A 24,089-nucleotide genomic window follows, 5' to 3' on the forward strand; every position below is an offset into this window, starting at 1 on the left:
TGCTAATTTTCATAACTACATTAACTTGTGAAGTGAAAGCTCCATTTTGGTGAGAAAAGTCTCCTGAGAGTTAGGGGACTAACCTCAGGTGCGCTTTGCCCGAAATATTACATGCGGTATAGCTAAAGGCCTGTTAAGGAGATAATGCTCTTGCACAGCAGGATTTACTAAAGGATTCTACTTAACCTTCACTCCTTCACTCCTGCTGTCCAGTCACTCCATTTCCCTCTTTTCACTGTCTAAAGAACAGAGTGGCAGAAATTGCCCCATTGTGGTGCGTGGCTTTATAACCGTATTCCCATTAATCTATCAATAATGGCAAAAGGAAGCATTAGAGGGATGGTCCATGCACAAAACATCATGCAAAGCTATCATAAAACTATTTAGTCTAGAATAAGAAAAACGCACAATACATTTTAATGTCTGTTCAGCAAAGAGGACTGATGTCCGAAATCTCAAGGTAGTTGTGACTTCAAATACCCAAACAGAATAGAATTAATAAGCTTAGATGATAAGGGATACACGTATATGGTATTATAATACTTGTTTCCCCTGATAAATATGAATGCTGTCATCGACAGTAGTGAGAGAGCATTGAAGTTCACCTCTCAAGTAGGATTTGAATTCCGTCTTCCGAGTTTCAAGCAGACACCTTGACCGTCCTCCCCTGTGGGAGGAAGCTTTCTTCTCCCTCCCGGAAGTTTGTACCACTTCGATCCCTACTCGAGTTTTGTCTCAAGTGGACTTCTTCGGAAAGTTCTATCACAAGTCAGGATAGATGACATTATAATCAGCACTAACCGACAATTCAGCGAGAGAACTGAGATTTTGCTCTCAAGCAGGATTCGAACTTGCCCACCCGGTGCGAGCGCACATTTTTTGCTTTTGTAACTCTCCCACACTAGTTCAAATCCTGCTTTTGAGTTGAAGTTCAGTTCTCTCATTTCAGTGCCAGTCCTAGCATTCGTCATTTTCACGTGAAAGCGACTGAGATCAGTGCTGAAGTACATCGAGGCAAAGCATCAGGTATGCATATGAGTTTTCTCTCTTTATGGGATCGATGAAGCTGTGCTTGCAACTTAGTCTTCGGAGTTGCAAGCACTTACTTGTTTGCGCTTACACAAGTTCAAATGCTGTGCGAGAGCCGAGGTTCAGTTCTCATTTAATTGTCAGTCATGGCGTTTATGTGGTATATCACGTGAAAGTGATGTCATCGATCAAGACGTGCCAGAGAGCTTTCTGTGGAAGTGTACCTGAAGCGGAAAAGCATAAGAGGCTAATCTGAGGCACTAACTGTGAATGACACGAATTAAAATCCAGCTTGAGAGCTCAAGTTCAGATTTGCCCTAAAGTTGTCAGTGAAATGTCACTTGTGTGGTATGTATACGGGTCTAAAAATGGATGTCACTGAATGAACATGTATATAAAACGTATATATGTTTGTATGCATTTATCTTTGTATGTTTGTATATGGCTTAACGTATTCAAATGGGTTATTTGGCTTGTTGTTAGATTTTCTCATTTATTTGATATGCATCACACATGCTTCATTTGACGAGTCCTGTGAGCGAATTACTATATCTGCTCCGTCTCGGTCGAGTAGCCTACACAGAAATAGAATGATTGAAGACAGTACGTTAAATGTCAGTCTGGAAACTGAAAATATTTATTGAAATTGAACAGAGCCGTAAAAAGTGAAGAAGGACGGTGAAGCTGCAAAACCTCCCCATTTAATCAGAAGCTTCGAAATGGCAAAGTTTGTTATGGATGGGAGCTGGTGCGCCGTGAAGGTCTTGGTGTGGGTCCTTGACGGTCGTAGCTCAGAGAAATGGCGCACAGGGGTGCTGTTCTGCGAGGTTATCCATAGTCTCTGCTGTATAATAATGATGCAAAAGGACGTTATGTACGCATTACTCAGATAAGTTCTCTCACGTAGTCCAGGGTTCCTATGACTTACGTTTTGTGGCTCTCGTTGTACGAATAGACAGAATATAAGTGATTTAGATAATAGTTAGATATGTAATCCATTTTCTAATGATTGAAGGTCCATTTTATATATGTTTTGAGCTTGAAGTTTTGTAATGCATTCAGTTATTTTTTTTCAGTTCAGCAAAGTTGACACAATGCTGGTCTGTTATCACTTCCATTGTATCTTATCTGATAATATCACGCTTTGTAATATGTTGTGGTTTGGCTGCTCTGCCACTTTCTAGCGTACGAGGTTCGCGTGCCTTGCCAGGCAGGCATGGGTGACTTCCTCGTATACTATGTAACGTGCGGAAAGAGGATGATTGCTTCTTCCCTCGCATTTTTGTTTTTATTTTTTCCCCTTCAGTCTTAGATAATATATACTTGAAGTTGGTCATATTTACGTTTTGGGAGTAGCTATTGGTCAGTTTTCAGTAGATGGCAGACCTTGGTTATAATTATAGTAGGTGATTGTTGTTGAAATGTAACAAAAAGTTATTAACAAGCTGCGTATACGCAACGACGACTGTAGACAATTCGTTCCAATGAGTGTGAGGATGTGCTTCCGTTGGACTCGTCCCACGACACACTCCACTAAGGAAGGAGTCTCTCGAGTTGGTGGTGGCGTTTTCATTCTGTACGAAGGAAATTCACAAGAACCTGTTCATTCCTCATACGTGTCAGTATTTAGGGGTTAGAAGGGAATTGCTTCTAATTCATTGGTATCGTAACCTAGTCCATTAACTAGTTTTAACTTCAGGCTTGGTTTGTACCTTTTGAATAGTTGCTTCGGAGATTTATATTGAATTTTGTCGACAACTTTAAGATGGTCCCCTATCACTGACTTTTGGCTGAAGTTTTAATGGAAAATGTCTTGGGCATCGAAACTCTGTTCCTAGATCGATGACGCCACGAGTTGAGTTTTTCCCGACCAATTCCTATCGATGTGCTGTGGTACACAACAGGTTATATAATATGGAATTCTTTTGGCCATCCGCTTTTTTCCACAGCCTTCCTTATAGCCTTTGATCCGAAGAAATTGAAAATAGCATGATTTTATTTTTATTATTTTTTTCGTGTGCCAGCTGAAGTAAACCTAAGATCCTCCTGCTGGTGGTGGTTTTCTCGATTACAGTAAAATATTGGCAGCCAGTGGTACAGAGAATTATTACTAAAGACCTGTCTGTCAATTGAGAATGGTCTTTCCTCTTAAAAAGTCGATATTTGATAGTAACAATCGGAGTACAGTAAAGGTGGGTGATAAGAGGTTACCTTTCTGATTGTTTTCGTGCTAATCATATTAGAACACACACACACACACACACACACACACACACACACACACACACCTCTTTCAATTGTAAATTTTAAGGGACACAATTACTCTTATCACTAATTAGACATAGTGAGATTAGTGAAATTGATTTATATAGTGAATGGAGTAATCTATAAGCCCAAGTACATATGATCTGTTTTTGGGAAATAAAGGCTCAGTTGTGGGCAATATTCCAAAACTGATTGATATGTTATCAATTTGCCAGAGAGAGAGAGAGAGAGAGAGAGAGAGAATTACTCTGATTTTATGGATGGCCAACAGTCATATGTAACATCTTTAATTTTTGATTCCCGATCGTTAGGTAAAACCTTGTATGAATGCTTGTTTTCTTTATCATTGAGCAGAATTTTTTTTTTAAAGGAATGTATCCGTCTGACGTAAGGTATTTACTTGAATTTATGATTGCAGTTTTTATATACCATTTGGTTATGTTGCTAATTTTATCTTGGTAAAGATTTGAATTTTAGAGTAGGCTTACGTTGCTTAGGGCTTTTATAGGATACAAGGTAGGGTTTTTTTTTTAATAATATATACACGTTTTTACGTAGCTAGAAGAAGTGACCAGTTGTTGTAATAGAAGTTGCCGACAAGATACTTGACAACCATCAGATGACTGTCTTATGTATATTAAGTTATATTTCCTCCTTGTGGGTGAAAGTGATGTGAATCCCCACAAGCCTGCTGCGGCGGTCGTGGTCTTCAGAGTGGTATGAGCTATCCAGACGTTTCCTTATTTTCCAGCCGAATGGTCATGCCGATGCAGTGTTATGTGACAGGAAAAGACCAAACCCTGTCGCATTCAGGATGTCATGTTTGTGAATTGTACATTAATCATCAGTGAAATCGTGGTGGTGAGAATTTCTTCTCTACAGAAGTGATTATTTGTATGAACGTCTCGGTGATTATCTGTAATTGTTTGTCTGAGGTACACACGGTATTTTGTATGCGTGTGTAAACTTACTATGTACGTACATGTATGCAATTGTTATAGTTGTGACCAGAGGCCTCATGATTATTGTGCCTGTGTCTACACGATGTTCATTCCATGTACTTTCGTTGCTAATATTGTGCTTTCTTTCACTATTTGCAGAGTATGGCGAGTTTTTACACAAGAAGGGCGAGAGGTACACAAATTTCGATGAAATCCGAAAGGAGATTGAAGCTGACACAGACCGGATAACCGGCAATAACAAAGGCATATCAAACTTGCCCATAAATCTACGGGTTTATTCGCCAAATGGTAAGTTTGTTGATGCAATAAGTTCAGTGTAGCAATTCCGACCCAGTTATAAATTTAAATTGACCCCACTACAGATCGTTGTCCTTTGATATAACGACAAATGTTCATAATTCTTTAGTTGTTACGATGAAGTTTATACCAAATTTTGTGTTTAAAGCAAGGTCTATAGGCGACAATGTTTTGTTTCGGTTAAAGGATGGATTTCAGTTGTATTTAGTATGTAGCTGAATTTGCTGTTTGATGGTCCTGGGACAACTACAATTGTCAAGTGAATTGTTGTAAATGCCATAATTATCTCGTGCACAGTTACGAAATGATTTCAGACATTCTGTACCAAGGTCTTTAGGCCTTGTTCTGTACATTGATTGCTTTTAACATGATCGTTTTAAGTACGAAGAGGAAGTAATGACAAATAACTGGGAGGAATGCCTGATGGTAAATGTTTAAACAGAAGGGAGATGAAAATGGAATTTAGTCATTATAGAGGTATCAGGTTAACAGAATATTTGGGTAAGCTGCTCAGTGGCGTGGTCGGTATGGTGATGGCATGCCACCTCGATTCTGGGGCATTCCATTGAGAAATGAGAGATGTGTATTTCTGGTGATAGAAGTTCACTCTCGACGTCGTTCAGAAGTCACGTAAAGCCGTTGGTCCAGTTTTTAAATAACCAATATATTTGGTGACGACTGCAGATGAAAATTGTTGAACAGCAGTATGGTAGCATTAGAAGGAGAGACAGATGGTGCTTTCTTTATAATAAGAAAGTTACAATAAAAGAGGCTGGAAGGTAACCAAGAGCTCGGCTGTTTATTTTAGACCTAGAGAGGGCCTTAGATTGATTACTAATGGTTGTTCTAATATTGGTGTTTGTAAAGAGGAAAGTGCTAGAAAAGTGTTAGATTGGTTGAAATGATAGACAGTATAAAGAACGAGGACAACAGTAATAACAGCTATTACTGAAAGATAGGAAAATAAAGAAATGATTTGTGGTTAGATGGTAAAGACTACTGATATAAGCGTCGATTTAGATGGTATGGGCAGGTGGTAAGGAAGAGAAAGGAGGAAGGAGTGGAGAGGGCTTGGGTAGAACATTTTAGGATGAAAGGTCAAGGAGGTGCCAAAGGATTAGATGGAGTGTTGAACTGAAGGAGGATCTGGAGGGGAAAGGTTTGGGGAGGAAGATGTTTTCAGTATGAATAGTTGAAGAAGCAGCATCAAGGCAACCGACCCTTGGCCAAACACAGGGACAGCAGCGAAGATGATGATGATGATGATCTTAACTACGAAAAGTGGGAAGGTTCAACAGCAATCTTAGGTAGGGGATTCTCAGTTGATTTCAATGATACTTCTTGTTAACACGCTCTTAACATGGTTAGGTTTCTTTCTATTAAGCTCTCACTAATATGATTAGGTTGTCGTTTCAAACGAATAGTTATGTGGTTGGCTTTAGTTTAGTGTTTTTGAAGAGAGTGATATGGCTTCTGTAGGCGCATTGTTGGTCTGGACAAAATGCGAATAGATTTGGCCATCTCTTTGTGTGTTGTGACAGTGATTGTTAAAGAGAGAGAGAGAGAGAGAGAGAGAGAGAGAGAGAGAGAGAGAGAGAGAGAGAGAGAGAGAGAGAGAGAGAGGTGGGGATGAATGAAAGGATCACTTCATGGATTTTCGTGCAGGTTGCACCTGGTTGTAAAGTTCAAGTGTCTGCTGCTAGTAAATTAAGGATTCCTTAGTTCCTGTTGCACGTGTTGCCCTTTTGGTTTAAGGAAGTCTCCCACTGAAGACTGTTTTTTGAGACCACATTGGCAGTATGTGAGCAGTATTTAGTTCTATTTACAAGTTGAAAGTTTCTTTATTAGATGATTAGCAGTTAGTGTAATTTTCCCTGAAAATTATTTTATTTTCAAGAAAGGTAAGGGGCTTTATGCGGGATATTTTTCCTATGATTAGCTGTAGGAAGATGGTTTTAAATTTACACATAATATCCTTGAAGTTGTATATAAATCCTTAATTCTTTGTTTAGAAAAACTCATTTTTGTTCATTCCCTTTTTTATTATTAGGACTGATGAAAAGCTTCATTAGGTTTGGTTGCATTTCATTAAGGTAATGGACTGTATCTTAACGTATTATTATCTCGTTTGCATAAATTTTTTTTCTTCTCATTGCATCTAAAATAGGACCTTGTGAATCACTCATTGCTCCATACTTCAGCTGTGTTAATTCTTGGCTTCATAAGAAATGATCTTAGGTAGTGATTCATCTTCGGGTGAATTTATGATAAATTATCTTCTATTTAGTGATTTTACTGGTATAATATCCCTATTAGATGCATGAATTCGATCTAGATTTTTTCTTTTTAGGTTATAAATTATGTGTATATATATTGCCTTCTCAGGTATAGAAATTCAACGTTGAATTAGTATCTTCAGTCGGGGTATTTGCTATTGAATCATCTTTGTCACATGGTCGACTGAACGTACTGCTTTATTGTTGTCCTTCCATGGGTGATTTCGCTGCTAGAACGAAGAACGTCCGTCTGGAGTGACTTTGCAGTTCGGCAAGGAAGCGCTACGCGTTGAGATGCACATAGGAACTCGGGGAAGGATGCCGTGCCTTATCCTCCCTAACAATTGTGTGCAAGGGTACAAATTTATGTTAATAAACTACGGATATTGCAGTGCTTATAAGTTCCCTCATCGCGGTTATGAAGCCCGGTTTCTTTCACTTAATTATTTGGTGTTGAGTAATATTATGCGGTATCCTTCGCAATATTACTGATGTAGACATTGCTAATGGGTACTCTTTCGTATTCGTGGCTTGTAGTCAATTATGCTACGGGATTCAGAAGGGGTTTTGTTCTCTCTCGAAGATACCATCGTAGAGGTTGTCAGTGTGAACTGCGATATCTTGCAGATCGACAGATTTAACTGACTTGAAAGATTTCCCGCTCAGTTATTACGCCAAGCTGCCAGGTGATTGAATTTTCTTTTCAGGACATTCTTCTCAATTGACCTCCTCTTCAGGAATGTTATTGGAAAATCACTTTTTGGAAAGTTGAAAGTTCTTTATCCATTCTTAATAGACATTTTGCTATTGTTGGAAAGGCTTTTTTTTGTATCTACTTCAGATATCTGTTTTACTATTGTCGTTAAATGTTTTATTGTTTATCATGCATTCCACCACGTTAATGGTGTTGACAATCTATCAAGTGGTATTTTGTGTTTTCCCAAGAATGGACATGTGATTGAGACCACCTCGTCTTGAAGACAGTCAGTCCCTATTTTCCGTATTTCAAGTGTGTATAATTCAAACTGCACAGAGGTCTCTTCTTGAACCTTTACAATAAAATTGTTTGAGGATTTCTGTCAATTTCATGGATCTTGATGAACTTAGTTTTGAGGGGTTGCATTGCTACCTTTACGAGTCAGCTTGTGTGTTAAGGTGATAACCTGATAATATAAAACGTGTTGTCTGAATACAATATATGTTTTTTTAAATCTGTACAAAAACGATCACCTTTCCCGATGTGACTTTGTGTATTGGCTTGCATGAATGATAACGTATGTGCTCGTCATGGGGACGGTACATAACGCCCTCAGGATCAGGACTTGCCGTCTTAGTCTCGTCGTTCTCTTAGACTATTTTTCCTGCATGGGATTACCAGTAAATAATGTTTATGATCAGAAGTTTATTGTACCAATTAATGAACAAGTGGCATGGCATGAAATAGTGAACTGTCTTCCAGGTTGAAGCTACGGAGTTCAGCACGTTTGTCTTCCAATAGCTTGTACATGGTATAGGTGTGGTAAAGATTACATTAATATGCTAGACATGAAATGGCTTTTGCAAATATGATTCCATAATGTTTATTGCAATAAGTATATGTACTCTTTGGCTATATCTCTTACAAGATAACGATGGGACGGCCTGCGGGGTTTATTCAGTATTTAGATAAAACATTGGCTAGTTTTAAAGATATTAATTGAATAGGTAATGGAATAACTTCCCCAAAGATCAGGGGGATCAGCTATAGACGAGTAGTATTAGTTGTAGGAGGTTAGTATCCCTGTTGAGATCTTCACGAAGACGTGATGTGTGATGGCCTAGTTTATTTACTTTGTGTAATTATAAGGGCAAATAAGCAGTTGTTTCTTGTAATGGTTGTCTTAATTTGTCGACTACACGAGGATGAATGTGTTTAGTAAATTTAGGAGGGAGGATTAGGTTGCTGCAGTGAAATAATTAATTTCGTTAGTGAAGTGTTGCTGTGAGACACGAGCTTAGTAAATACTGTATTAAGTTGCTTGTGTCAGCGTTATCACTCATCTTGAATGGATCATATTTGGACACCGAGATTTTTTTTACGATAGGAATATGAGCGACATTATCTTACCGGGAATAAGTGCCATTACCACAGCTTAGGCTTGCGTGAACCGTTTTCCTTTCGTATCGTGAGTCCCTATGTAAATCCAGTAAAAAACCAAAAAGCAGGTAGAATATCATATGCTTTTCTGGGAGGTCTAATTGTATCGGATTAAGGGATTTCCTGTCTCAAATGTTGTTTGTTGGTGTTGAAAGTATCGCTTCCTAGTGTCATTATATATTTTTATTTACTATATTCAAGTTGTGTATAGGTATATAGCAGTATAACAGATTGCTCATTGAATAAGAGGAATGTACCGTCTGAGGCTCGTATCATGTTTAAATACCCGCACTGGTAACTGCATGCCGTCTTACGCATTAACTGTATCCCCTAATTGGTAGTTGCGATATCCGGGTATAGAGAAGACGCCCTACATATTGGTAAAAGTGGTAGTTTTTTTTTTTTTTTTTTTTTTTTTTTTTTTAAATTGATTTGCGTCCAGTTTGTTTTATAAGTAATGATATGCTTCACTTCTCCTTTGTCCAGATTCATCTCTTGAGTTCTAAAGAGGAAGCATAAACAGGAACGGAATTGTGAATGGTGATGTCACAAACATCTCTGTTCATGCACCGTTTTCTTCCAGGCAGCGCTCTGTCATATGGAATGAAGTGTAAGATCTGTCACTTTTATTGCACCATTTATACGAGCCTTGCGCATTATGGGTAAATCGACAACATTATTCGTCGTACATTGCATCCATTGGACTTTTCTTTCATTTGCTGCCGGCTTGCTGCCTCTTTCTCGAAGCGGCAAACCTATTATATTTCCTTAGTATTGAAGGCCCGCCCCTTCCTTCCTTCCTTCCTTCCTTCCTTCCTTCCTTCCTTCCTTCCTTCCTTCCTTCCTACTTCCTCTTTCTTTCTTTTGCTTCTTTCGTGTTTTTAGGGGGCACTGCCTAGAAAGACATTTCAAGATTCCTGTCCCATTGCCCTCTTTGTAAAAGCGTTTTGTTTTATCATAAAGCTACTAGTTTTTTTCAGTGACTTTGTTTCCTAGAGGGCAAATATTCATATATTATTAATCATTTTGGCGCAAGAAAATGTCAAATTTGCCCGTACAATTAACCACTGTCACACGCTAGTTCCTGCTGTGCCACGGCCCCACGACACGTGCAGGGTGTTATTGAACTTCTAATAATTCCCACATTAAAGTGCTCAGATTAATTCGGCGATGACGCGAGTAGTGTGTTCATCATTTGACGTTTGTTCCATAAGATTTTGCAACACTTCATTTGAATGCTAAATATAATAGTGTGTAATGTATTTTGTAGACCTCATGGCAAACGCTTTAACTGCACAGGATTGTGTCCCGTCGAGAACATTCTGCAAGATAATGTTCAAGAAACATCTTGTAAAGCTAACTCCGTATCCATCCATAATATTTTGTATATTTTACCTTACTGCTCTGAGCACACGAATTGGAAACGTCTGACTTCTCTGGATCCGGGTTACAAACTGTGGAAAAGTGGCTGGAGATGAGCGGAGATCTGTAGAAGACAAAGTATGGGGAAGACAAGAGACGGAATTTCACAGAGGCCCTTTGCGTTACGCGGCGTTTGAGGCGATGATGATGATGATGACGACCTCACTGCAGGCTAAGAAGTTTCGCAATCTTCTCAGCCGTTGTTAAGCTAGCAATATGGCTTTTCATCGTCAGCCCTATTTAGTGCTGCCGTCCTTTATGAAATCCATTACAGTTGCTCGGTGTTCCCGTAGAGTGAAAGCCGTAGCCGAGTCACTGAAGGGATCGCCGAAAGTAGGCGTTAACACTTCATCAAATTTGAGAGCCTAAGTCGAAATTTGGAATGTATTAGTGATTATATACTTTGCCAAAAGTAGTTGGTGTTAGTTTTTTCGCTAGTGGTTTTTCCCTCGCGTGTCTTGCTTGACCGAGTTCGCTTTCATTGTCAAGTCACTCACTGACTCATTTCCTATCCATGTCCGCCTCATCCTGTTCATGACGTCATCGTCTGTTTAGCTCGTCATTGGCTCTCTCTTTCTCTCGTGACGTCGAATTTGGGGAGATACAGATACTTTTCAAATGATAAAAAAAGTTTTTTTTTGCATGTTTTGTTTTGTTTATCTGTGTATTCTGCCGTACTAATTTTGTACTCGAATACTAGAACATTATAAGGTGGCATAGGGTATTATAATAGAGATTACGTATGGTTATTTGCTTGCATTAAATTTTTGGTCCTACTTCGGCGTAATATCTAGTATTCTGAAAGTGCAAGACGTTTTTCAGAAACATACTTCATTACCTAAATGTTTGTCAAAGCTGCTTAGATCACTTAAAATGAAGGAATATGGTTAACATTCCAGAATGTTCTGGGAAAGTATGGCTCTCTCTCTCTCTCTCTCTCTCTCTCTCTCTCTCTCTCTCTCTCTCTCTCTCTCTGGGCTCATTGCCATCTCGTGTGTACCAGATAAAAGCGGTCGTTATCACTTAAAAACCTGGTGTATTCGCTTGCATGATTCAGTGTGTGCTCGTCATTCTACCGGAAATTTGCACCACTTTTTGCGTACGCATACGAGAGAGAGAGAGAGAGAGAGAGAGCCTTAAGTACTCGCTAAAAGACAAGTCCATTCTAACCTATACATACAAATCTTCAATCCCGACACGCGCGCGCGCGCGCGCGCGCGCACACACACCACCACACACCACACACCGGTACACACACACACACACACACACACACACACACACACACACACCCACCTACCTCTGCCGACTTTATATACATACACGCACATGGACTAGATCTGTTGTTTTAAACAGTCTTAGGTATCATCATGGAACCCAAGTAAATTGGTTCCGGCGAATGATCGCAGGACTGCAGCATAGTGAAACAGTTGTAGTCGCTGGTACATATTCACTAGGAGAGAGAGAGTGACGCAAGACTCACGGGAGGAGTCACTGTAACCAAGGCGATGGATGAGAATACTGAGAATGGCTGTGTGATAGTGGCTACTTTTTTTTATGAAGCTAGTGTGACGTCACAAGTTATTCAGTGACATATCTCAGTCTCCATTAGCTTTTTTTATTTTAGTTTTTATTTTTTCTTAAGTGAACTTTGGATTGGATTTCCTATTGTGACTCGTAGGCCGAGTGAAAATTTTCCTTGTCCGTGATGGTTTTAAGATATCTTAAGATATCGTAATTTTGCTCTCTTTAAAACGCTCTCTGGTTTAATTTCTATGCATTTTACCAGTTGTCAGTAAGTGTAAGTGTTTGTTACAAGTTTCAGTTGGTTAAGTGTAACGTATATACATGTTTTATGTTATTTATACGAACTAATAAGGTACACAGATACCATTTTGGTATATTAAACTAACTAGATTTAACTATGTTTTTTTTTTCAGTTGCTTGAATCTTTTGGAATTGTATCATTCCAGATTACAGAGATTGGTTCAAGTGAATTGCTTTGGCGGAATCTGGCCTCATATTTTCGATCATATATATAGGTGAAAGCTGAGTAGTGTTGGGAGGTTCATTATTCGTGCTTCCATGCTTGACTTCAAACTGCCGATTTTCTTTTTCTATTTAGAAAGTGAAACCAAACACAAATATGTTATTTCCTTTGTTTGGAAATTCTGGTTTCTTCTCTCTTCTCTCCTATCTCCTCTCTCTACAACTCTCTCTCTCCTCTCTCTCTCTCTCTTCTCTCTCTCTCTCTCTCTTCGATATATATATAGTATATATAATATTATATATATAGATATATATATATATATATATATATATATTATATATATATATAGAGAGAGAGAGAGAGAGAGAGAGAGAGAGAGAGAGAGAGAGAGAGGAGAGAGAGAGGATAATCTTTTTATACTAGGAAATTGCTTGTATAAAGGTTTACCCACTCATAGGTGGCATGAAAGTTTTGGAACACTCAAGTCGTAATTTATGACTTGCCTGTCACTTTGTGTCATGTGATATATTTTCACAAGTGATTTAGTCTCTCTCTCTCTCTCTCTCTCTCTATTGGGAATTGAGTATATTGTCCTCTAAAGCTACTTGAACATGCCTTGTATTCCATTTATATTTTTATGACATTTTGAAGGAAATGCTGCTTTAGCATAATTCAGTCCCATTAGAATAAATTTGAAGTATGATCCTGCAGCTCATCAAGAATGACATGCAGTAGAAATTTGGAGGTAACCATAAAGCTCGAGTTAGCCGTCTTGCAAGTGGGGGAGATGCATTGCAATTAAACATGAGAAGCATTTTCGTTATTTTGCGGTCGGTACCTGTGGCAGACTTGTAATGGATGAGAAGTTGATTTTTTTTTTCTAATGAAGATTTGTTTGGATTTTCCTTTGTCTCGAGGAAGCTTCAATGCAAAGTTTAAATAGCCGCCAGATCGTTAGGTAGGTTTTGTGGTATTTAGCGGGTAGGCAGTAAAGAAAACAAATTTACAAATACCCTCAAAAGAAAAGACCTCAACAACTTAGTGAAAGTATTTTTTACCGAAACATAAAGTAGTCGTTAAACTAACTCTCTCTCTCTCTCTCTCTCTCTCTCTCTCTCTCTCTCTCTCTCTCTCTCTCTCTCTCTCTCTCTTTGTGTATATATGTATATATATATATATATATATATATATATATATATATATATATAGATATTTATATTTATATATATAGGGTGTGTATATATATACATATGATATATATATATATATATTATTTATATATATTTATATATAGTATGTATATAGATGAATATATATATATATATATATATATATATATGTATATATATATATTATTTATTTATTTATATATATGATGTGTGTGATATCTATATCGATATATATAGTATATATATATATATATATATATATATATATATGTGTGTGTGTGTATGTGTATGTGTGTATTATATATATATATATATATATATATATATATATATATATATATATATATATATATATATATATATATAGTCTTTGTAGGGTGAGGCATTAACTTGGCATTGGTTATAGGTTAGTATTACGGGTAGAGTTCAGTAATCTAGATTGAATTGTATCTTGCATTGCTATTTTCCCTCAACAAATAGGCCTTGCTGCTTAGTTGATGCAGTCCGTATATTTTTCTGTCCATTTACTGTGTGTTTTAGGGAGCTTCTGTCGAATGTTGTTTTTGTGTATGTAGCAATATGATTTTATTCCGACGTAGTTCACTGTCTCTTATGACTTGTACTGTTCGCGAGATGAAGGCTGGTTTATATATTTGATGAATTGCAACATCATCCATTTTGTCGATTGTCTGAGTTCAGCGTTTAAGAAAGGAATAGCTGAAGTTCTGCTTTTCGTGGTTTCCGTCAATGTTTTATTCTGCACGAATGAAAGGTGGAAGTGTATCATGTTTTCTTGAAGTATATTTAATTTTCCATCTGTTCTTTTGAATTTAATATTAGCTTTCTGAGAAATAGTTTAATTCATACGTTAGATGAAAAGCTGAGTGATGTGAGTAAAGCAGTGCTCTTCTGATTAGATGAGATAAGATTAAGCTTTTATTTTGTTCGATTATGCTTATTGTGCGGAGGAGGTTCTAACGCAACCTCATATATTGAGTTTTTCAATGTTATGTCGTTATTTTCGTACACTCTAGACAGTTTGCTATTTCCTTCTCTTGAATATTTACCGAAGTCAATTTTGGTTGCATGAACTTGCATCATGTCTCAACATTTTCTCGATGATCGGTATCAGTAAAGTTTCACAAACTCCTACCAACAGCATTCGGTGATATGCTCAGCGATCCTGAAAATATCTAATGTGAAAATGAAAGGTTGTTTTGAGTCATTCAAGATTGTTCACAAGCGTTCTTAAAGTGTATACATGTTTCTTGGCATAAGAAAGGAGGAATGTTTCTTCGTTAGTCTGTGGTTTGTGCTGTGTATGGCTTCAATCTAATCTAGTTGTAAGAGAGGCAGAACTTTGTTCGAAGAAAATTCTCTTTTACACTATTCTTTATTGGGGAGTTTGATTTAAAGTAGTTTTCACTCTCTCTCTCTAAAATTCACCTTGGGCGAAGTTATGATATTAAATATTATTTGAGGGATTGTAGCATTTTATTAAAATTGTAAATTAGTACTGTATTGTGGAGACTTAGGCTAATGATGTTGATTTAGTTAAAGAATAGTTTAATGATTCAATCAAATCATCTTTACTATGAAAGAAACTGTGGAGCCCTGTTATGCTATTTTTAGTGGAATAATCATGTTATGCAAGTTTTAGTGCAAGCTCAGAAGGCTATAAGTGTTTAGTTGTTCATGCACCTTCCCAATGTAATTCCGTATTGTAAAGTCCTTTAATTTCATTGGGAATCCTGAAGCATTAGAAGTAAGCGAGAGAGTAGTATTGGGGGTAGGGTGAATGGCGGTAACCTTACAGGAGCCTGAACAAAATTTAACTCTTATTGATGGTTGCAAGCGATCACTACAGTGTGTAGTATATCTATTTTGGTAATATTCGTTTATACAGCCAGCAAGGGAGTCCCCCCCCCCCCCCCCCCCCACCCCCCCCCCCCTCAGTGTAGGTGAGAGAGCATTAGTCATTCCCCGATTGAATGAGAAGACCTTCAGTCAGTCCAGGGGCCAGCCCAGCTTTTGGTGCCACTTCGTGAAATTAGTGTCCGCTTCCATTTCGGTCTGATATCGATCCTGTTGATTAATTAGGTTTTATTTCAGCATTTGTGATTGAATATGAAAATCGGCTGTCACTTTGACGTAACTCCTGTATTGGAAAGGTTGCATTTTTTGTAAACTGCCATAAAGACTAAGCGGCCACTCAGCCAGATTGATTAGCGTTTAAGTAAGGGGAAGATGAGACACGAAATGCAGCAGAAAATTTCTAAGTGACCCATTAGTATTTTTGTGAGTTCATTGGCATTTCATGGTAAATATTCTATCGTAAAACGTGTTAATTTTCATACTTTAACCATGTTATATTTTTAGTATGTACCTGTAACATTGGCCCAGAATGAAGATTAAAAAGCGGAAATTAATTGTAAAAAGAGAGTTTGGGGATAGTGTGGGATGTTTTACCTTGTTAGTTATGGAAATGTGAAAAAATTAACCCTTGATTTACGTTCATTTTGCTTGGTATGTTCGTGTGTGTGTGTGTGAGAGAGAGAGAGGAGACAGGTAAATGGTTACTTAAGTACTGAAAGTCCGTTAGGTTATAAATTAGGTAGAAAACTTTGTAATCTCTTTCCTGAAAGTTAAATTTAGTCAAAATGAAGAGTGCTATATTTGTTCCGATGGTATTTTTGGTCCTGGTGGGCAGGTCTGTATTTTTTCTTGAAATGGCCTCTTCAGGGATGCTCTAAATTCCTTGAATAATTAAGGGCATCTCCAGAATGTGGAAAGCTTTTGACCGCGATAAGGGTTTTTAGGGTAATATTCCACTTGAAGGATGGGAGAAAATGCTCTTACATGGTATGGTTGGTGTGTTGAGATATAACAGCGATTGAAAGAGGACCGATAATCGGATGGAGATAGATGGAGAATGGTTTAGCAGGATGGTGACAGTTATATATAGTGGAGAAGTTTAGAGAGATGGAGAATAAGTGACTTAAAAATGTATGTTGAGATAACCTTACTCTATAAATTGCGTGAGTATGGTGAATATGGTTTGGCTGAATCGATATGATGGTATGCCTTACTGACGAGGTGCGGTTGCCAGTGGAATTGTTTGATCGGACTAGAAATGATCTAGATGGAGGAAATGGTCGGAAGTAGGGAGCGAGAAATGAGGTAATGTAATATAGTGGAGAATCGAATGGTCTACATAGGGCGTGACTGCCTGTAATAATTAAATATGAAAGTCACAGATGTCTGTAAGTTGCTTTCAAAGCCTATAAAAACCAAACACAGCGGAACAGTTTGTTATGTGTGTTCCAGTAGGAAGTGGTTTTGGTTGCGTGAGTCATCTCTTAAGAATCGTTTGGTGGATGGGAAAATATCTAGCTAACTGGGTGAGTAGAATGATTTAATGAGATGGGCATTATTCACTCGGGCGTGGAGGGATTTAATGCGATGGGAATGATGAAATCGGATTGCTCAAGTTTCGATTGAATGCGGAATGATCTAATAGGATTGGGGAAGATGTGTGGGGACCGGGTTGGGGGATTTATTTAATCGGATTGGGAATTACGGGATGGGAATGCGTAGAAGGTAATGGGCTTGTGAACAATCTAGCCGGAATGGGATATATTTGATGTAATGGGGAATGATGAATCCGATGAGGAATCGTTCGACAAGGTTCGAATAACTTTTTCGGAGTGTGTGGTTTTAGGAATTAGGAAATATGAAATCATGCGCTCATTAATTTGTTGGAAATCAAACGATTTGATGTGATGGGGGCGGTGCTGTGAGGGTGGTGGGAGTGAAGGAATCTCGTAGGGGGTCATCTAATTGGATGGGGATTCGTCTGATTAGTTGAAGTGTAGGATGAACGGATTAAAGGCAAATATCGTGAAGGAACAGAATCTCGAGTTAATGTTGTAGTGCACAGTAACTAGATTTGTTTATCGTAGCATATTTCGTGTTAATAAGATATTCTTTGGGTCTTCGTCGCCCTCTCCTCTCTCTCTCTCTCTCTCTGTCGGTTTTGATTCGTAGTAGTTTTGGTTATTCGTTTTACTTCTGGTTTGGAGAAGAGATTTGAAGTGGCCGAACGCCTTGGCAGTGTTCAAAACACCCTGATGTCACTGGGGAGTTCAGTAATCGTCATTCCGTTTGCGCCCAAGGTTTCGGTTTCCGTTATCCCAAAATTACAAAAATGAATACTAGCCTATGCACGAATGTTTGGAAATTCCCATAGATATGCCCCTCCCCTCTACACACACACACACACACACACGAGAGATCTTTACTATGCCTCATTTCGGAGTGTGTATGTGGTTGGTGTTGGGGGGGGGGGGGGGGGGCGGTTGTTAGATGTTGATCAATACTCCCGGAGAACTAAACTTCGTCCCACTGGCAGCACCTCCCTCCTTCCCAACTCCTCCCATCAGGCCGTGTTGTATCTGGTTCCGCCCCCTGGCTCTTGTGTCCTCTACTGCCCCCATGCGGTTCCTCCCTCTCAGCTGGTCGCCAGGTTGGTACAGTACTGACGACAGTACCAGATGACCATGATCGTATCACATAATTATTAAGCGAGATTGTCAGGTTGACGAAAACGAAATCTTTTTACAGTATGCCTCGCTGAACCCTCCGGTTTATATGTGTATACTCAGTGTACCTAAAACTATGGGAGATTGTGGTACAGGTTTATGATATATGAGGTGGGTTATTGACCTCGGGGATTTTTCTCATACAAGTCGATTGGCACATTTTCAGTTCTCGTTGATAACCGGGTACATTTTTTTTTGTATCCTTCCGTGAAATGTAATGTCCCAGTTTTTCCCTATATATTTTTTTATAAGGCCAAGGTTAGATAACTGTGGTCTTGAATTGGCTGCTCCATCGAACGTATAGAAACACAAAAGAGACGTAACGTATTCTTCGTCTCGTGGTATGCCCAGTAAACATTGGTCATTAGTGTCTTATCTTCCTTTTTGCGTTATGTGAGGGACTTTGTGTGTTACTCCTTTACTAAGGTCACGAGATTGAACCTCCTCCCCCATCCCCTGCATCTCTGAAGTAATGAATGCAGGTCTCGGAGGCAGGAGTCTGTTCCTTTATCATACTAATTAGATTAGCTTACTTTCACTGGCTCGTTACCTTGGAAGTGGTTTGGTGTAGTTTTCCTTTGTATCGTCATATTTTTTTATATATATATTTTGAATGTTGGGATCGCCCTTATGAAAATTTTGATGTATTTTGGTTTTTAATAGAATACAGAAGTTCGCAGGTTTTTAGTCTATTATAGTAGTAAGAGATTGGAGCCTCTGTGGAAATGGGCATTTTGACCTCTGCTCTGACGATAGGAGTGACATGGGGTACTTGGTATCTCTGTAGAGTTGCGTTCTTGTTAAGAACCATAATGATTTGTTTTCATACTTAATTCAATCCATCGCTTTATGCAAGCGTTGACTGCAAGCTGCTGTTATGACTTTGTAGGGCAGCAGTTCACTAGAGTGGAACGTAGTAAGTTATGTACTGTATTGTAAATGTAGTTAGAATATCCCATGAAAGACTTTTTCTTTTCCATTATAGGGAATGAATCTTTTAATCATCTTTCAAGATTGACTGATAGTCTAGAACCGTTCACGATATCATAACGAAAATTTCTTGTAGATCCTTCCAGCCTCCACAGTATGGTAGATATTGCAATTTTATATATTTTTGTAGCTCTGTAGTCCTTGCAAACTTTCAGTGATTTAGAAATTTGTTCGATTGATCCATAATTCATTCAAGTTCTCAAGTGCATCAGTGGCGGGTTCGGTATGGTGTAGGCGTACCACCTCGGTGGCCGCGAATTCCATTCTCGGGCATTCCAATGAGGAGTGAGAGATGCGTATTTCTGGTGATAGAAGTTCTCTCTCGACGTGGTTCGGAAGTCACATAAAGCTGTTGGTCCCGTTGCTGAATAACCACTGATTCCATGCAACGCAAAAACGCCATACAAACAAACATGCGTTCAAGTTTTAGGAAATCTGACATTTCTTTTAATTAATTTATAAGTAGTCTATGCACGGGTCCATCAGTTTTCCCGTTTGTAAGGTTTTGCAGACTTTATTTTGAATGTGTTACGAATTTTCGTGTCCACTTCATCTAATGTGTGAATGATTAACTATCCTGTTAGTTCGAACCCTAACGTAGTTGTGGCGCTCTCACTGTTTTCAATCGGCGAGGTTATGGTCATGTTGTGTTCGAAATTGGGTTCGTTGTGGTGCCTTCATTTTCAGTCTCTTTTGGATACGAGTTCTTGTAAGATCTCGTACAAAAGATTCCCTTTATCAATTTTTACAACTTTCGTGGGGCTTTTTCGTTATCCATCCTGGAAGGGGCTAGTTGGATGCGAGTGGGGACTCGGATAGTTTGGCCATTGATTCCTAAATGGACGAGACACACACTTCCCCTCCCCTTCCCTCCCTTCCTCTCATTGACCCACTTTTTTTCTTGACGCTGAAGCGGGGCTTCACTGGCTCTGCTTCGCGGTAATTTAGTGCCTTGCAATTTTTATCTTTTGTTCTCCAACTCCTTATTCTTTTTACGCCGCTTGAGAATGGAGGACAGTGACGTAGTTGAAGTCATTTTGTTCACATTGTTTGAAAGATCTGAAAATTGTTTGTAAAATGATGTCATTTGTTTCGTGGAAATTGTTTTTAATGGATATCTTGGATAACATGCATACTCGAGACGGTGAATTGATAGTTTTGTGGCCAATTCTTAATGGAAAGGGTTGGTCAACATGTAAATAAGAGTATTCACAAATGGGGTGTTCAAATCTCATGTATACCTGCTTAATTATATTGCCTTTCTCACCGAGACCGTCGTATGTATGGAAACAGTCTGATGCTGGAATAAATTATGTAGTTTACTGACCTACATCCTTGTAATCCAACTGGTATTTTGCGTTAGTGTGGTTTGTTTGCGAGATAGCGTTATGCTTATTACCTGTGGGAAAATGTCGCGCTATTGAACACACACTCGGAAAACTTGGTAACTCGTTAAGAAGGAAGTGAACTCTTTCCCTACTATTCAGAAATAGTACCAAATTACTTGCTTAAAATATTACCTCGTTTGTATGTTAAGAAACTTGCACGTTGACGAAATACAGTCGTAAACTTTCAAAATTTACAAGTTTACTGGAATCTGTAAAGTAGAAAACGTGCAAATATTTAATGCTAGTCTCTTATAATTGTTTAGTTTGTCTTTGTACGTGTAGTGCTGCCCGAAAAACATGACGAAACAAAAGCATCATAGGGATATCTGCACTTAAAGTAGCTTAATTGTTTTACCAACCAATTTTTATTTATTTATTTATTTTTCCTCTTCGTTACATTACGACTCTGAAATTTGTCGTGAAAATGATTCATAGGTATAATGGTTAAGTAAGTCTAAGGAAGGGCGATACAAAGGCATGCAGGATCATAAAAAGGAATAGGAGTCGAAAGTGAGAGAAAACTGTGGGAGGTTAATGGTTTTTCTCTTGAGATTATGATAGGGGATGAAGTAAAGAAAAAAATTACATGGAGGGAACTGATTGCCAGAATAAAAGGTAAGCACACAGTTGGAAGGTAAATTTGAAGGTGACAATGGAGAGGTCATCTCTTGAGAATAGGAAGTTAATGTTACAGCGAGTATTCGGAAAAGTGATCGAATTTGTAGCAAACAGGACTTACGTTGTTAAATGTGAAGAATTGACTAGAGGAGCGTATTGTATAAGTTCACTGTCAAGGCACTGTATATAAGTACGTAATATCTAGAAAGGTACAATGATGGAGAGCGACCAATAGTTGAGGGGATTGGCAGTGAAAAATATGTTGGTTGTGCAGTCGTTGGGTTCAGTAGGGGTTACAAGGTAGCTTCAGATGAATTAAGATTAAGATTGTGAATAAGAGAGATGATTATTGTTGGTCACATTTTGTTGTTTACCTCAATAAGCGAACGAATGAATGAATGAATGAATGAATGAATGAATGAATGAATGAACAAGCAAATAACCCAAGAGAAAGCTGACGATTTAGTATAAGTTTGTTAGATAAAAAAAATTGACACTCGAATTCTGTTTGATTATATTTGATTCCGGGACTCTTGGTGGTGATAACTTGGAAAGATGAGTGAGAATTGAATTGAAAGGCATTTAAAAAAAATGAGTAGAATGTAAGCAAAAGTAAATTAGTGCAAATTAAAGCAAAGAATCTGAAAATTGACGGAAACATAAAGGAAGGCATCAAGAGATCCTTGAAAGTTGTGGAATAAAGGAAAAAATAGAATTAAGAGTCAAAGTTAAAGGTAATCCTATTCTTGATCCAATATTTAGGTATGGAGAGTAAAATGTCTGTGATGAATCTGTGAATGGGTAACAAGTGGAAGCTTTGATGTTGTGCACCTCCCTCCCTCCCTCCCTCCCCAATACACGAAGGGAAAACAAAATAAAAGGGTGAAACGCAATAGTACAACGTATTGTGTTGCTAAAATAAATGCTATATATATTATTTGCAGTCGAATAGAATACGTTGATCAAAAGTTATTGTCGTATGCAAAAGAAGAGGATATGTTATTGAAAATTGGAAGATCTGTTTGATAGACGGACGGACATTAAGTGGCGATAAAGGTGAAAGACATGATGAGAGTCGTTGACATACGACTGAATATAGAATAGTGTGTAAGCTTGTATAGGCCGTTCATTCTGGGATCAAGAAAAGGGGGTAAATTGTGGAATAGTGATAAGCGTTAGGGCTAATTCGTGTTCATAAATGCAGATATGTTTGATCAGAGCTCATCCTAAACTGATTACGAAATTATCTCTCTCTCTCTCTCTCTCTCTCTCCTCTCTCTCTCTGAAATCTCTCTCTCTCTCTCTCTCTCTCTCTCTCTCTCTCTCTCTCTCTCTCTCACTAAAAGTGATGGCGTTTAATTTCGAAGGGGAAGTGTATCTGGCAAAGGGTCTGTCGTCACAAATTGAATGTTTTATGGATGGACTGAAATGCTAAATACAGTAGGTCTGATTACTCATAGGGGCAGTTTGCCCCGGAATATTAATTTTGGTAGATTTCTCTCTCTCTCTCTCTCTCTCTCTGTGTGCGCGAGCGCGCGTGTGCGTGCGTGCGTGCGCGCGAGCGAGCTCTCATGCACCCCATTTTTGTGCATGACACTTAATCCCAATTTTGAGAATGAGAATTGTTAACTATTGAATACGCAATGATTGTGCTTTTAATGTTATCCATTACACCGAATTGACATGAGACTTTAGCCGTAGCTATCAGGTGGAACTTCGTTCCCAGTCCCCCTCCAATGATCAGTTCGTTAGCTTTTCTTCCAGTACATCAGTTTTAGATGAAGATTGGTGTGTGATTATGAGTCGCGTTCAGGTCGTCATTTTGTGATACAGAAGAGCTGACGGAATGGTTTCTAAGTGGTCAAAATCCTTGCCTTGCAGAAGAACAGTGCAGTGCAATAATGATAATTACAGTTATGGGTCTCTCATATTTATTTAAATATTAGAATGCTGTGATTGTTATTACGAGAAGTTCCGGAACATAGAATGTGAGCTACGTTGCAGCTATCAGATGACTGGAATAATCGTGGATTGTGATGGGTGTATCTTCCAAGAGGAGTCATTTTTTCCTCTTTAAAGAGAGAATATATGAAGATGCTAGATAGGGTGGTTGGTTGCCCGAATTCAGCGATTCGGTCAACCGAAGTAGTGTTGTCGGTTGTGAAGGATAAGGACGATGTGAAGCATGAATTTACTGAGAGGAGTCGCGACATTGGAATCGTGAGTCGGCATTTAAAATCGAATTCTGGATTAGGAGAAATAGGTGGTCACAGGCTTGTGGTTCTTATTTAGCTGTTCCTGTCAGGTTATACGACGTAAGTGTGAATAAAGAGAATCTAGTTGTTTGGATTAAGGTGAAGTTATATGAAAGTTGCTGTTGCCGTTTCTGCTGACGAAAGAAGTGGGGGTTGAACCTGATGTCATGCATGATCTCTTAAATAGAGGTTCACAAGTTTTTCAGATTTTGTTTTTAAGGTACAGTGTTGAATATCGATTCAGTCCTGTGATTGGCAGGCCATGAATGAAAAGCTTTCAGAGGTGCATTTCTTCTTTTCATTTCTATTCCATTATGATTAGGTTCGAGGCAGCTCAGTTTTGAAAACGTCTATAGCTACACACGAAGCCAAAGGGCCAGTTTGAACTAAAGCTGGTGATCCGATTGCCTCTTAGGTTTGGAGACTGAAATAGGACTAAAATTGACCGGTTCTCTCTCTCTCCTCTCTCTCTCTCCTCTCTCTCTCTCTCTCTCTCTCTCTCTCCGTAGGCGGTAGTGCCGTCAGTGCACCTCATGCGGTGCAGTGTAGGCATTACTTAAGGTTCTTTGCAGTGTCCTTTCGTCCCCTAGCTGCAACCTCTTTCATTCCTTTTACTTTACCTCCGTTCATATTCTCTTTCTTCCATCTTACTGTCCACCCTTTCCCAACAGTGATTTCATTGTGCAACTA

General features: G+C 38.6%; 1 protein-coding gene across 10 annotated transcripts in view; it reads left to right on the forward strand.

The window, feature by feature from the left end:
- Nucleotides 1-24,089, forward strand: part of LOC135223610 (dynamin-like) — a 348,582-nt gene that overhangs the window by 69,634 nt on the left and 254,859 nt on the right. For all 10 annotated transcript variants that reach the window (XM_064262207.1, XM_064262202.1, XM_064262204.1 and 7 more), the window contains exon 3: nt 4,395-4,544. In XM_064262207.1, coding sequence (XP_064118277.1) covers nt 4,395-4,544 — 150 coding nt within the window. The remainder of the gene's footprint in view (nt 1-4,394; nt 4,545-24,089) is intronic.

This window comes from Macrobrachium nipponense, chromosome 10 (assembly GCF_015104395.2).
Source record: "Macrobrachium nipponense isolate FS-2020 chromosome 10, ASM1510439v2, whole genome shotgun sequence".
Lineage (NCBI taxonomy): Eukaryota > Metazoa > Arthropoda > Malacostraca > Decapoda > Palaemonidae > Macrobrachium > Macrobrachium nipponense.